At 47.8% G+C, this 15,105-nt stretch overlaps 1 protein-coding gene across 1 annotated transcript in view; it reads left to right on the top strand.

Moving 5' to 3' along the window:
* Positions 1-12,826, top strand: part of PCSK2 (proprotein convertase subtilisin/kexin type 2) — a 104,795-nt gene extending 91,969 nt beyond the window's left edge. The window contains exons 9-11 of the mRNA XM_088843662.1: positions 1,224-1,324; positions 8,443-8,670; positions 12,298-12,826. Of these exons, the coding sequence (XP_088699788.1) occupies positions 1,224-1,324; positions 8,443-8,670; positions 12,298-12,784 (816 nt within the window). The 3' untranslated portion in view covers positions 12,785-12,826. The remainder of the gene's footprint in view (positions 1-1,223; positions 1,325-8,442; positions 8,671-12,297) is intronic.
* The last annotated feature ends 2,279 nt before the right edge of the window (positions 12,827-15,105 follow it).

Below are 15,105 nucleotides of genomic sequence, written 5' to 3'. Positions count from 1 at the left end.
TTCAGTCCCAAGGTCCTGCCTGGGCTCCACCCGACCGGCTCTCACATGAGCTGGCAGAAGTCCCTTCCCTGCAAGAGACCCAGACCTTAGCCTGGCTCCACCATGAACCCCCCCGATTTCTCCCATGAGCCCCCTCAGCTCTCCTTAGTCTTGGGGAGAATGGAAAATGTGTCAGTTCCTCCCAAGTAGAAAGAGGCTTCACTCTCTCATCTTCTGAGCTGTGTGGGCAGAAAGGGACGAGCACAGGTAGCCCCAATCTTGTTCTGCATAAGCCTTCTCCCAAACACTCCCCAGAAGCTGCCCCAAGGGCCTTCCAGTGGTATCACTCTGTCCTCAACCCCTGTCTGTGACTCTACTCCAGCTGGGGAGGGGCACTGAATTCTCTTTGAATATAATCATTTTCCCCAGGAGATGATTTTAAACTGCCCTGATGCTTTGTTCTGCAAAATAATAGACCCACTCAAGGAGCCTACAGACAAACAGGAGAAATGAGTATTCTCATGGTTTATAAACAATCTTAATGAAAACCCTGTCTCTCACAAACATTGAAGACGAGGATTTTCTCTGTAAAATCCTTTAAAACTCAGCTGATCAGCCTCCCCACTTGGGGTAATCACTGATGCAGCAGTTGTCTTGCTCACCGTGTTCCAGAATATCTTGGTGGATTTTAGATGTAGGCAACGTAACATTTTCTCTTTAATGGCTGTCCCTCTAGGCAAACTTTAGCTAAACTTGTTTCATTTTTCCTCTTTACGAATGCCACTCTTTTTTCCTGAAGGGAAAAGAATTTGTTGATGAAGTGGCCCTGAGCTTTCTGAGCCAATCTCATTTTAACAAACCCCACCATTGCATTGAGTATGATGGTGGTATTGGCTTGCCACTTTTCACCTATAATGTTTCCTTTTAGGGTCCAGAAAATAAATATCTCTTTATTAGACTAGCTGCAGAGTTGCCGCTCTAAACGGTTGACTTGCTTGAATCTTATGGACACTGTAACTATAAATGACTGTGTTTCCCTTTTTCCATAGGCTACTAGGAAGCTCAGATAAAATTGTCTGGCAAAATAAATACATGAGTGCTAAGGTTTTTCTTGCCTCCATCTAAATCATCTTCAGAACAAGGCAGACTTTAAGTGAAAGAAACAGAAGATCTTCTGCTCTGTGTTGTTCTGGGTTTAAAGCAGTGGGGCTTCTTCATTCATTCCTCACTCTCTCCCCCTCCAGGCAACCACAGATTTATATGGCAACTGCACCCTGAGGCATTCTGGGACATCCGCGGCCGCTCCTGAAGCAGCTGGAGTGTTCGCACTGGCTTTAGAGGCTAAGTATGTTTCCAACTCGGGACCAAGGGCCAGCCCTGCAGGGTGAACTAACACAAGTCTCCCAACCCAACACCAAGTGTCCATGGAGACAAAAGTGGGTGTGAGAGTCAGTAAAAAGTCAGGGCCAATGAACTCTGCTGGGTGTTGCTAATCACACACACACACACATCCCACAAAACTACATCCCTAGAGAGCACAAGAGTCCAACACCCAATCACACATGGGGGCACAGAGATATTTTCTTTCCTCTGTGGATTTCATGGCTGTTTCCCTCTAATAATACTCCCAATCAGCTAAATGAAAGATCATTGCCAAGCTGATTATCTAGCAAGGTTTTCAGAACATGTCATGGAAACAGGATGTTCTCGCTCCAGATTTGTTAACTTATATGGTGAACTCACTTTAATACTGAGACAATGTGGGCAAAGTCACACAGTGTAGTCCAAGAAATGGGCTTTGCTACTACCTTCCAGCTACCGGTTAGAGGCGCCCACCCTCTCTGTTCTCACCATCCCACGGAGAAGCCACACATCACTGCTGCTGGACCCACCTTGGATTTGAGCACCAGCAGAGGTCCCTGCCCACCCGCTCACCTGTCTTAGTGCAAACCAGAGACTGGCCTTTGGTTTGAGCAATGAACTTGTGGCTTCAGGCAACATTCATGTGGTGTAAGTGCAGATGCCCACTGTGCAAGGAATTATCCAAGAATACAGAACCAGAAACTTGTAAGAAGTTGGATTCTGGCTCCTGGAGAAGGGAAGTTGAGTTCCCATCCCTGTCAGCTGTTGCTAGGCAACCAGAGCTTCTAGCATCAATCTTCAGGCAGCCCTGCTTGACTCTCCACAGATTCAGTGCATTTTCTGACTTGCAAAGGAGGTAAGAGCTGATTCCTAGAATAGGAAAGGACTTCAAAAGATTATCTAGTCCAACCCCTATGCCTTCAAGCAGAAAAAGGCATCGTTATCCTCCTTTTACAAATTGGGGATGACTTCTGTCTTTGGGCCAAGCCAAACTTTGATTCTGTTAACAAAACTCAGGTGGAAAATTTAAGAAAGAAGAAATGGACACTCTCTTCCCATTAAACCTTCCTATTAAGCACCAAGACCAAAAAAACTTACATATTATGTGCATTTCCTAAAAATGAAACTCTTCTTCTCAGGACCTGCTGGGTCCTGAAGTCTGAGTTGGTCTCGCTCACTCTGGTTGGGAGCAGACAAGCAGAGGGAGGCTGCTCCTGCCACAGAGTCTCACAGAGGACAGGAAATAAGAAGGAGTTTCTTGTCTCCCCTTAAATAAAAGAGGGCAGAACTCTCCTTAAAGTCTCCCTGGATTCTGACAAGCAAAAAGTCACTTGCCCAGGTATATATGCCAACAACTTAGCCTACCAGGCTCCTCTGTCCATGGGATTCTCCAGGCAAGAATACTGGAATGGGTTGCCATGCCCTTCTCCAGGGGATCTTCCCGACCTAGGGATTGAACCCACGTCTCTTATGTCTCCTGCATTGGCAGGTGAGTTTTTTACCACTGAGCTACCTGGGAATCCTATATGCCAACAAAGTGACATCTAGATCCATCAAAGTGCTTGAGCAGGCTGCTAGAACTTTCAACAGATTTGTGGGCTCTGCAACAAGTATTCCTCATTCTTTACCACACTTGCAGCTTTCCTTACAGAAAAGAATGCAGTCACTGCTTAGGCATACTTCATTTTGGAGCAGTGGTCATCAACTGAGCACACGCTTGCCATAAACAGTGGGGAAAATGATACCTGGTAGTAGGTGGTTCAAACCCATCTTGGAAGCCAGTCCTCAGATTTCTCAAAACACCAGCCACCTGGGTTGAAAACCCTGAGATTAGAGTTTGGTGCGATTCATTAAGAATGGGCTCCCAGCAGAGACCATTGGGAAAGAGAGGAAGCAGGTTAGAGATGGGAAAGGATCTGAGCAAGGATGCAATTCCAAAGGTTCTAGCCTCAGCCTGACTCCAGGGGGAGTTCTGGAATGTAAATCTTGCCTCAGAGTTTATTCCAAATCAAGGCAAGAGAGTGGGCTGCATAAGCCCTTCCTGGGGTGGTAAAGCCCAAGACTTTTCAGTGGGCAAAAGGGCTCCAATATTCATTGGAAGGATGAAGCTGAAGCTCCAATACTTTGGCCACCTGATGCGAAGAGCTGACTCCTTGAAAAAGATCCTGATGCTGGAAAAGATTGAGGGCAGGAGGAGAAGGGGTCGACAGAGGGTGAGATGGCTGGATGGAATCACGGACAAACTCTCAATGGACAAGAGTTTGAGCAAACTCCTGGAGATGGTGAAAGATAGGGAAGCCTGTCGTGCTGCAGTCCATGGGGTCGCAAAGAGTCAGAAACCACTGAGCGACTGAACAACAAAGCCAGGAGTTAAAACCTCTGATCAGCATGAAATAGCCCCGGGAGAGAGCCCAGAGGGAGGAGGCCAGAAGGCTGTCTTTGTGAACACTTCCTGCAGCTTACCTCTCTTTGTGTTCAGACAGGCACCTGGGAGTTCTTGGGGACATATGTGGCAGCAGTCAGAGCTGTTTCCCACTCGGAGGGCCAACGGGAAAGCTTTTCCAAAACAACCTGAATGCAGTAAACAAATCATCCTGTCTAAAACATCTGCCCATCAGGACCATGAAAGAGGGAGAAGGACCATCTCTGTGGCTCCAGGGGACAAAGGGAACCCAGTCCTCTGTCCTGACCAGTCATCACTTTGTTGTTTAATCTCATAAAATGCTTTTCTGCCAAATGCTTGAAAATACCTTCTTGATTCCCCAGAGATCATTGCTCACATTTCCCAAGGAGTCCAATATAAGAGAAGTTTCACAGGATATCTCTAGTGGGGGTTTGGTGGCGCTAGTGGTAAAGAACCAGCCTGCCAATGCAAGAGATGGAAGAGATGCAGGTTCGATCCCAGGGTCGGGAAGATCCCCTGGAGAAGGAAATGGCAACCAACTCCAGTATTCTTGCCTGGAGAATCCCTTGGATAGAAGAGCCTGGAGGGCTGCAGTCCACAGGGTCGCAGAGAGTTGGACATGACTGAAGTGACTTAACACACACACACACAGCTACCTTCCCATATGTGGGGTTCTCTCCATGACACCAGAGTTACTGTGGGGTTCTGAGGGGATCATAAGGAGGCAAACTTCTGGCCCAAGAGAACCATACATAGTAAATCAGCCCACGTTCTGGGCTAGAGCAGTGTTTCCGAAAGTGACCTTCCAAGGAATGATTTTGTCATGTAAGCCCCATCAAAGTATAACAGACACAGAAACAAGTGCACACATGTTATTGACAGCTCAGAGACTTCTTATAAAGTTAACACACCCATGTATTATTGGTGTTAGTCACTCAGACGTGTCTGACTCTTTGAGACCCAATGGACTGTAGCCCACCAGGCTCCTCTGTCCATGGGATTCTCCAGGCAAGACTACTGGAGTGGGTAGCCATTTCCTTCTCCAGGGGATCTTCTCCACCCAGGGATCGAACCCATATCTCCTGCATTGCAGGCGGACTCCTTACCATCTGAGCCACCAGGGAAGCCTTACACATCCATGTAACCAGGATCCAAATCAGGAAACAATCACCTAAGTATCAGTATGGGCATTTTGGTTCAACGTTATGTCTGAGAGATTCCTCCATACTGCTGTTAAATATGACTTCCTTCCAGTCCCACACATCTTAATTCCTTCTCTGGGTGATGTTTCTAAAGATCAGCTCAAGCGCCTCTGCCTTCATATCTGTTCCTCAGATAAAGTTCTGATGTTCTAACATATGGTTCTCTCCTGCCTCAGTCCCTGGCTCTCCCTCCCTGACACTCAGGGCTCCTGACCTCCTGTGCTTTTTAAAGTTTATCACCTGAGTAATACTTGCCTTCTCCTGCTTCTGGATCCTTCAAGCCTTTGGCAGATGTATGGACAGGTCCATGGAAGCAACAATTCTGGGTCCTGTCTGACGTCATCGTTGTGTTCACGCTGTCCACACGTGCAGCCAAGGCTGTGAACCACCATGTCAGACCCGTGTTCTCAAACCCCGTGCACAGAAGCATCACCTGGGCGCTGTCCGAAGTGTGCATCCTCAGGAGGATCTGATGCCGGAGATCTGAGCTTGAGACCAGGAATCCATGTTTGTCACAGGTCCCCACATGGTTCCAAAGCTGGTCCACATTCTGTGAGATGCTCTCCTTGGGATAACTCTGGGGACCCATTGTTGGCTCCCTTGGCATGACAGCGAGGGAGCTCAGCTCTCCCTTTTTTAAATATTGAGCTGTCTGTCTGTCTGTCCCCTCAGACTATAGGCTCTGAGACCTTTCCACAGCCTGTTCAGAACTAGTGCAGAGCCTGGACATGATACACACTCGATAGATGCTCATAGAATCACTTCACTGTGCAGTGCTTTTCCGTAATCTGTCTTACTTTTCCAACTCTTATATAAACTATTTAAAAGCATGACCTATTCCTCACCTGTAACACTGAACACAGTGACTTCCATACTGTAGGTATTCTATACATTTATTTTGTATTAGTTAATAGGTGTCACCTACAACCCTTGAGCTGCCGTAGTAGGATTAAAGCTTGAAGTAGGTTGTGAGATCCCTGTTTTACACAATGGGGCTTCCCTAGTGGCTCAGACAGTAAATAATCTGGCTGCAATGCAGGAGACCCGGGTTCAATCCCTGGGTCAGGAAGATCCCCCTGGCAAAGGGAATATCAGCCCACTCCAATATTCTTGCCTGGAGAATTCCATGGACAGAGGAGCCTGGCAGGCTACAGTCCATGGGGTCCCAAAAAGTTGGACACAACTGAACTACTAACACTAACACACTGTCTTCTGTCAGGCCTTCCCAGGTGGTGCTAGTGATAAAGAACCCGCCTGCCAATGCAGGAAATGTAAAGAGACGTGAGTTTGATCCCTGGGTTGGGAAGACCCCCTGGAGAAGGGCATGACAACCCACTCCAGTATTCTTGCCTGGAGAATCCCATGGAGAGGAGCCTGGGGTCACAAAGAGTCAGGCATGACTGAAGCAACTTAGCATATATGCACATCTTCTGTCAATTCAGAAGTTGCTCAGAATGCAAAAATAGGAGGGACTCAGTGTTACTCTTCAGGCATAAGCAAATGGTTGTTCAACCCCTGTCACAAATTATGATGCCTGAATATGGGCCTTGCTCTGATTTAGTTTAGAAATGAGAACATCCTTGTTCTAACATATTCTTTCTCTCTCATGTGCCCCATGAGACTAAATCCATGGAAAAAGGTCTAATGGGGTCCTTCAGGAAGCTTAGCACATTATTGTGGCAGAACCCCTTGCAAAGGTGAGAGCTGCTTCACCTGCCAGCCAGCCCTCTGATTACCCTGAAGTTAGCAGTTTATCAACACTTTTGGGTTATCAACACTTTTTGGGTTTATCAACACTTTTGGGTTAAATGAATTCAGAATCCTGTTCCACCAAAGCACTGAGCTTTCAGCCACAATCAACGTCAGGAAATTTCATGCTGTTCACCTAGTCCATGTGTAAAGGGGACCATATGTTCAAAATAAATATGTTCTTAAATTTTTCAAATAAGCATTGACATTCCTTGAAACTTTCTCCTTAAAACCTGAAACTCTACATTTCAAGAGTGTATGAATCACTAGCGTCTTCTGGCTCTGATTCAAAGCTTTGAACCAATGAAACCTGCCAGTGATGAGATTTTATCAAATGAGTGATGTTCTTTGAATCATTTAATTCTGAGGAGAACTGTGGTGCAAGGTTTTTCCAACATTGTTGACCATGACTCAGTGAGAAATACATTTTGTATTCCAACCCAACACATAACACAGACACACACACTTTCCCCATATTACAGTCACACTGTCATTCTTTTCTGTTCTCTTCCACTCTTGACAGCTTCATTCATAAAGAACCTGGTTCTCAACCTCAGCTGTCTCCTGGAATGACCTGAGAAGTGTTAACAATTTCCCAAACCTGGGTCCCCCTCCCAGAAATTCTGATTTGCTTAGTCTAAGATGTGGCCGGAGCGGTTTGGTCTTAAATGTCCCACAAATGATTTTACTGTGCAACCCAGATACACAGCCCATGCAGTCAGTCTACCTTCTAGCCCACAAATGGGTCATGGCTGACAGTTTGAAAACACAGACGTTGAGTCATAGTAGACACTAATTTCCAAAGACACTTCTGCAAGCCAACGTGTTTATTTGCTGAATGAAGAGTGTGCTGAGGAGGGCCATCTTGGGCCCTGGGGGGACAGATATTGTGGCTGTTGTCTCTGCTCTTGAAGAACTGACAGCCCATGTTCCCAAATGGAATATTTGCAAGTAGCCAACACTCAGGTCCAGAAACAAAGCTCAGCCAGCACCCAGAAGCCCCTTGTGTCCCTTCCAAACACCGCCTGTGCAAGACCCACAACTAACCTGACTTCTGACAGCACACATTCGTTGTGCCTGTTTTTCTTCTTTAAGTGACTGGAATCGTATAGTTTGTTCCCCTCTGTGTCTGACTTCTTTGGGTCAGCATTCTCTTCATCCCAGTTATTCTGAGTAGCTATAGTTCATTCTCACTGCAGTGCAGTGTTCCATGTCTCCAATAAATACATCTCAGTTGGCTTATTCACTTTACTGTGGATGGGCATTTGGGGATTTCATAGTTCGGGCTTATGGACATTTCCAGTACATGTGTGTCTGGTGAATATTTACACACATTTCTGTTGGCTATACACCTAGAAATGGAACTTGTGGGCCACAGCTTAGGCATGTGGGCAACATTAAAAGATAGAGTCAAACTGTTTTCCAAAGTATTTGCAATAATTTACACTCCCATCTGCAAAATACTCAGTTGTCCCTCATCTTTGTCAGCACTTGGTATTGTCAGCATTTTTCATTTTAGCCATCCCAGTGTGTGTCAGCTTTTGAATTTGAAATATATTTAAGTAATAAAGGTAAGACTTTTAACTGATGTACAGCTATACCTATATTATAAATAATGCATGGATAATCCTCCCTTGACTTGGGGGTTCATAGATGTTCCAAAATCTTAGTCATTGTGTCTCTTTTTCCTTCCCTTCACCCCTGTCCCATGCCCTTGTCCTTGAATTCCCTGCCTCCGGTCCGCAGCCTTGGTCTGACCTGGAGAGACATGCAGCATCTGACTGTGCTCACCTCCAAGCGGAACCAGCTTCACGACGAGGTCCATCAGTGGCGGAGGAATGGGGTCGGCCTGGAGTTTAATCACCTCTTTGGCTACGGGGTCCTCGATGCAGGTGCCATGGTGAAGATGGCCAAAGACTGGAAGACGGTGCCCGAGAGGTTCCACTGCGTGGGCGGCTCCGTGCAGGACCCAGAGTAAGTGGGGGCAGCAAGCTCTGCCGCTCCTGGTGGAAAATACCCCGGAGACGCTGCCACCGCGCTGGCGACCGTGTCAGATGCCCTCTCTGTGTCCTCCCGAGATGCACTGTGTTTGATTCGGGGACAACCAGCTTCCAAGCAGAGCTGTAGCATTGGGCAGTTTCAGAGTGTCCAGTCTCCAGAATCCTAGGGCCTGGAACTTCCATCCCTTATTGCCAAGAGGGAGAGATTTACAAAGAGGGACTTTGCTAAGGGGAAGTATTTGCTATAGTATCTGTGCCTTTGCAGACTCTGGGCCACAGCAGGTGGGGGCCGTGGGCAGTGTGACGGGCGCAGGATGTAGTTAGCTGCATCTTGGCTTACCTTCCCAATTAGCAGAAAGGTGGTACAACCGCAGTATTGAGGAGAATGAGCACTGGGGCTCCGCTTAGTCATGGTTTGTGTTGACATCAGACCTTGTTCTCCGCGATGGTCCTGGACAGGAAGACTGGGTTTCTGTTGATCCTCATGCTCTGTGCTTTTGGAGGGGGGCGGTGGGGAGGGAGGAGATGGAGAACGTATGCCAAGGTGAACGACCGTTTCCCTCCCAGTTCCAAGTGCACTGAGCACTCTGTCCTAATTCAGATACTTGCTGGCATTTGGAGCCAGAGGCAACACTGGAAATAGGCCGTCTGATGCTCTCATGTTAGTTAAGGAATATGAGGCCCTGAAGTGTGACCGTCCCAGAGGCTCACAACCAGCTGGGAGCTTACCCAGTGTTAGCAGCATTATTTTTTTTTAATCTGGAAAAGTCTTTTATTATGTTTCAGTTGATCAGGTTAAATTCATCTCACTATATATATAGATGTTCTTGCCTATATATTTCTTACAGGGTTTTATACAAATTTATCAAGAATTTACCTTTCCCAAATGATCTTCTATTGAGGCATTTTTATTCTCAGCAAAATACACATGCACACATATACTATGACAGCAATTTTAAACTTTAAAATATATAGAAATTTCTTAGGGGGAAAAAAAGGGACTTCTCTGGTGATCCAGTGGTTAGAATTTGGTGCTTCCACTGCAGGGAACCCAGTTTCGATCCCTGATTGGGGAACTAAGATCCCACAAGCCACACAGTGTGCCCAAATAATAGAAAAAGAAAGTATATAGAAATGTGTTGGTTTGTGTGGTAAAATACATCTCTCAAGGCCCCACTCCTCAGAGGTTCTGATTTCTGAGATTTTGGATAAGGTCCAGAAGACTGAATTTTGTGGGTGGTCTCAGAAGCATTATTTTAATGAAAGGAAACTTGAGAGCTCTTTTTGTTTTAAATTTATTTAATTGGAGAATATATCCTGTACAATATTGTGTAGGTTTCTGCCATACAACAAGGCAAGTCAGTGATGAAAAGTGAAAGTGTTAGTCGCTCAGTCATGTCAGACTCTTTGAGATCCCATGAACTATATAAGCTGCCAGGCTCCTCTGTCCATGGGGATTCTCCAGGCAAGAATACTGGAGTGGGTTGCCATTCCCTTCACTGAGGACTCAACCCACATTTCCTGCATTGCAGGCAGGTTCTTTACCATCTGAGCCATCAGGGAAGCCCCAAGCCAGTCATAACTATATGTCTATACCTCCTCCCTTGAGAGCACTTTCAGCATGAACTCAGTTGGGTTTCCCGAGGACAGGAACCTAGCCTGTCCCATTTGCTGGTGTGTCCTCAGGGCCTAGAACAGCTCCTGGAATTTAGCAGTCATGGGATCAATATTTGTGGAATGAATGGATGAATGACTATTCCGCTAGCTTCACCTGGGCACAAGGAACGCATCTGAACAGTGGCGATAGGCGATATGGTGGTCAGACCGTCAGGGAAACTTGGGGTAGGGGAGGTCGGGCCTTGTTGGAAGGGCTCTGGTCTCCTGGGTGCCCTCTGCCCCCTCTCCCACCCCCAACCTGAACTGGATGTCAGATGCTGATGAGCAAGGGCTGGGGCAGATGCCATGCTGGAAGAGCTCAGAGGCTGGGCAGGGAGGTTCCAAGGGCAGCGCCCAGCCCAGCTGGGCCTCTGGCAAAAGCAGCCCTTACTGCCAGGAACCAAGCTTCTCCGGGGCGGGCCGCAGGGCTCCATGACTCCCTGGCAGTGGCCACGTCTACGCTGGGCTGCACAGAAACGGGCTGGGAGCCACTGAGTGGCGACTGTCAGGTTTATGAGTCTCCTCAGCGCTCATCTTCCCGGAGAAGCAGTCAACTTGAAAAGCAATTTTCTAAAGAGACTTTATCAGGAGAATCCATGAAGGGTGCTTGACTAAAATAAAAGGGAAAAATAGAACTGGCTGTGAGGCATCTGTGCTGGGCCATCCAAGTCAGTGAGCAGAGGCAGCCTGGCCCGCTCCCCCCCAACCCCCGCCGCCAGCGCATTCCCAAAGCACCCTGTCCGGCTCAGCCCCCACCCTCCCCTGCCCACTTAGCTCCTTGAGCAAAGTGTTAGTTGCTCAGTGGTGTCAGACTCTTTGCAACCCCATGGACTGTAGCCTGCCAGGTTCCTCTTTTCATGGGGATTCTCCAGACAAGAATACTGGAGTGCGTTGCCATTCCCTTCTCCAAAGGATCTTTCCCACCCAGAAAAGGATTGAATCCAGGTCTCCCGCACTGCAGGCAGATTCTTTATTATCTGAGCCACCAGGGAAGCCCCTGAAAGTCATGACAAACTCTGGATTTTAAGTGAATTTGAAAATCAACGTTAACACTTGACCTGAATAGCAGAAGCAGTTCAGTAGAGAGTGGAGGGTATGCTCAACCGCATATCGGTCAGTGTGGCCGTGACCAGTCACTTCTGAGCTGCAGTCACATTGTTACCATAGTCATAGGAATCACTTTAGCAATAATTTCTCTTTATCAAAGTACTTAGTGCTGTAAAAGAAAGACATCTGAGCTGCCGTCTCACTCTCAGTTGCCCTGGTGGGACTTAGGTGCTGACAGGTGTTTTTTTTCCTTTGAGAGATGATCTCAGGAGACACAGGAGAGGAGGAGGCGATGCCGGATGTGGACAGGGAGAGAGAGCAGCCCAATAGAGAAGACGCTGAGGACACGCTGACTGGCACCTCGCTGCCCGAGGCAACTAGGCTCAGCCCCACTGGGGACATGGAGTTGTCCCCACCAGCAGTGAGGAATGCAGGCTGTATTGACTCACCTCCTCCTGTCAATCATTGGTTAGGGTTTTCCCTTCTGGATCAAATCCCTGACATTTTGCCATCAGGGTCCACAGGGGCCTAGGCTGCAAGAGAACCCAGCAGAGACCTGGGAGAAGTGGGAAGGGGCTCAACTGCATCAGCTGCATCCCCCATCCAAACAGATCAGAGACTGCAGGTGACTTTCTCAGGGTCACACAGCTGGTATAATAACCCCAGAGTCCCTGTTCTCCCTGCTCCCCAGAGCGGGCTTCAAAACCTCTAGGAATCCCCAAGCAGTCCAGTGATCAAGACTCTGACTTCCAATGCAGGGGGCATGGGTTCCATCCTTGGTGGGGGAACTAAGGTCCCACATGCCCCAGGATGCAGCCAAAAATTTTTTTTAAAACAACAAAAACCCTGGGATAGTGTCCCCACTCCTCACTGTGTCTCCTCAACACTTTGCCCTCAGGAAAATTCCGACCACTGGCAAGCTGGTGCTGACGCTCACGACCGACGCATGTGAGGGGAAGGAAAACTTTGTCCGCTACCTGGAGCATGTCCAAGCAGTCGTCACGGTCAACGCGACCAGGAGAGGGGACCTGAACATCAACATGACGTCCCCCATGGGCACCAAGTCCATCCTGCTGAGCCGGCGCCCCCGGGATGACGATGCCAAGGTGGGCTTCGACAAGTGGCCTTTCATGACCACCCACACTTGGGGGGAGGATGCCCGGGGCACCTGGACCCTGGAGCTGGGCTTCGTGGGGAGCGCGCCCCAGAAGGGGGTGCTGAAGGAGTGGACGCTGATGCTGCACGGCACGCAGAGTGCCCCCTACATTGACCAGGTGGTGCGGGATTACCAGTCCAAGCTGGCCATGTCCAAGAAGGAGGAGCTGGAGGAAGAGCTGGACGAGGCCGTGCAGAGAAGCCTGAAGAGCATCCTTGGCAAGGACTAGTGCCCAGCCCCTCCCCCGTCCCCGCCACCCACTCCAGGCGCCTAGCAGTGACCCTCCCCCTACACCAGCGACGCCCACGTCTAGATCTGAAGCTTCGCTCAGTGTCAGTAATCCTTTTCATTCCCATGGAAGCAACCTTTTCTATTCTGTGCCCCAAATACAGTGCTCCCACCCACACCTCTGTCCTGTTTGTGGCTCCAAGGTCTTCATTTCTGTCCTTCAGATAGGTGATATTGTGCCAACCAACCCCAGACAGCTCTCCCCCTCCATTTCTTTCATAGAACAGAAGAGACTGCATTTAAATAAACCAGGCCTGGCGACTCCAAGGACGTTTTATTCACGATCTCGAGGGAGGACCCGTTATGTAAGAGGAGGAGCCAGGTTTATGACAGAGGTGAGCTCTGAGTCTCTTAAAGCCCAGATGCTGTAAATCCTTTGGGGAAAGATGTGTTGATTTCAGCAAGATTTTCCAGGGATGTAAATGAAGGTGGTGCGAATTGAAGAGAAGGCAATGGCAAGCCACTCCAGTACTCTTGCCTAGAAAATCCCATGGATGGAGCAGCCTGGTAGGCTGCAGTCCATGGGGTCGCTAAGGGTCGGACACGACTGAGCGACTTCACTTTCACTTTTCACTTTCACACATTGGAGAAGGAAACGGCAACCCACTCCAGTGTTCTTGCCTGGAGAATCCCAGGGACAGGAGAGCCTGGTGGGCTTCCATCTATGGGGTCACACAGAGTCGGACACAACTGAAGTGACTTAGCAGCAGCAGTAGCAGCGAATTGAAAGGTCCCCTAGTTACCAGAAGGGGAGGAGAGAGTCCAAAAGCATGAATGCAGGAAATCTTACCACCATGGTCAGTGTTGTAGCTTGTCTGGCTTGCCAGTATAATAGGCGTAAGATCTCAGTGGCCTGGCTGTCTTTTCATCAGCCACTGCTCTGGGTTAGGGTAAACTCTGGGAGGTGCCCCTGTCACTCTCCGTGTGCCTAGCCTTTCTCCAGCCCCAGTTTTTTGGGGCTCCTCACATAGTTATGCAAAAAAAAAAAAAGGAAGGCAGGATGGAAACACATCTAGGAAAGAGTAGCTTAGTAGTTCTTAGCACAGAAATGTTCCTTTCCAACATTGTTCTGGGGCTTCTTAATCTGATGGAGGGGAGAGAAGGTGAGCATTTTCGAGAGCTTTCCATACACGATTGGAGGAAAACAGCTTGTGCAGTTGATGAGTTGGGGAAATAGCCTCTGTTCTGGAAGAGGTGTGTGAGGGCGAGGGGTCAGGTTTGGAGAGGTGGGCAGCCACTTCACAGGAACCCCCATTTGTATGGAGCCCCTTCCCACTGAAGGGGGAAAAGCCAGCTCATCTCCCAGTAACTTGAGACCCAAAGGAGGCAGAACCCCTTCGCACAGAAAGCACTACAGTCACCTACAGTTGTGGCAGCCAAGCAGTCCAGGAGGGGCTTTAACCTGCAGCCCAAAGGTGACATGCCCCCTTCCCCCGGTCACCCCCAGAGACAGCATCTCATCACCAAGTAGAAAGGCTTTCTGAGAGGCTGTCACTTTGTTCTCCTACTCAAGGAATAGCTCACCAGTGCCCACCCAATCCCCCAAAACTGAAGTGTTGGTTTGATTTGATTCCCAAGAACTGATCCACCCCTTCTGACCACATTTCTCCCTTCCTGTGGGAGCAGCCTGGAGTTCCTCGCCTCTAAGTTGGCAACAAAGAGCAGGAGGGCCCTTCCTTGAAGGTGGAAAAGCCTGGAAAACCCATATTCTTTCTCTTTTCTCCCATGTTGGCATGGATTTCTACCTTCTCTAACACCATATGATCTTCTCTATAGAATGCTTTATGATGTAATATTTATGATTTTTAAAAGAAATTTATTACATGTTGCAAAGGTCTTTTTAAACCAGTTTAGACTTAAAGCAAAAATAAATGGAAGTCATCAAAATTTCATTTCTCATTAACAGTCTGAAAATAAACCAAAGGACATTAAGTGTGCATGTGTGTTTAAGTGCACACAGAAATATATATACATATGTAGACTAATACACGTGTGTATATATGTGTATATATCTTTATATACACTTGTATAACTGTATATACACACATATACCTAAAATGTGTGTATGTGTATTTACTGAAGAAACAGATAACCACATTCATTTCTAAAAGCGTATTCAGAGGATATCAAAATGATTCTGGCTGAAGAAAAAGGCCAGTGGAAATTCAGGTGAAATGTTCATGAATTCCCATTACTTCACTTCTGTAATTTTGCACCTTTCTGTATAAACTTAAAGTATCTTATATAGCAGCACAGATACAA

Source organism: Moschus berezovskii, chromosome 15 (assembly GCF_049115385.1).
Source record: "Moschus berezovskii isolate FMDL1 chromosome 15, NW_MosBer_1.0, whole genome shotgun sequence".
NCBI lineage: Eukaryota > Metazoa > Chordata > Mammalia > Artiodactyla > Moschidae > Moschus > Moschus berezovskii.
Note: the sequence above shows the minus strand (reverse complement) of the source record. Positions and strands in the feature narration are given on the sequence as shown.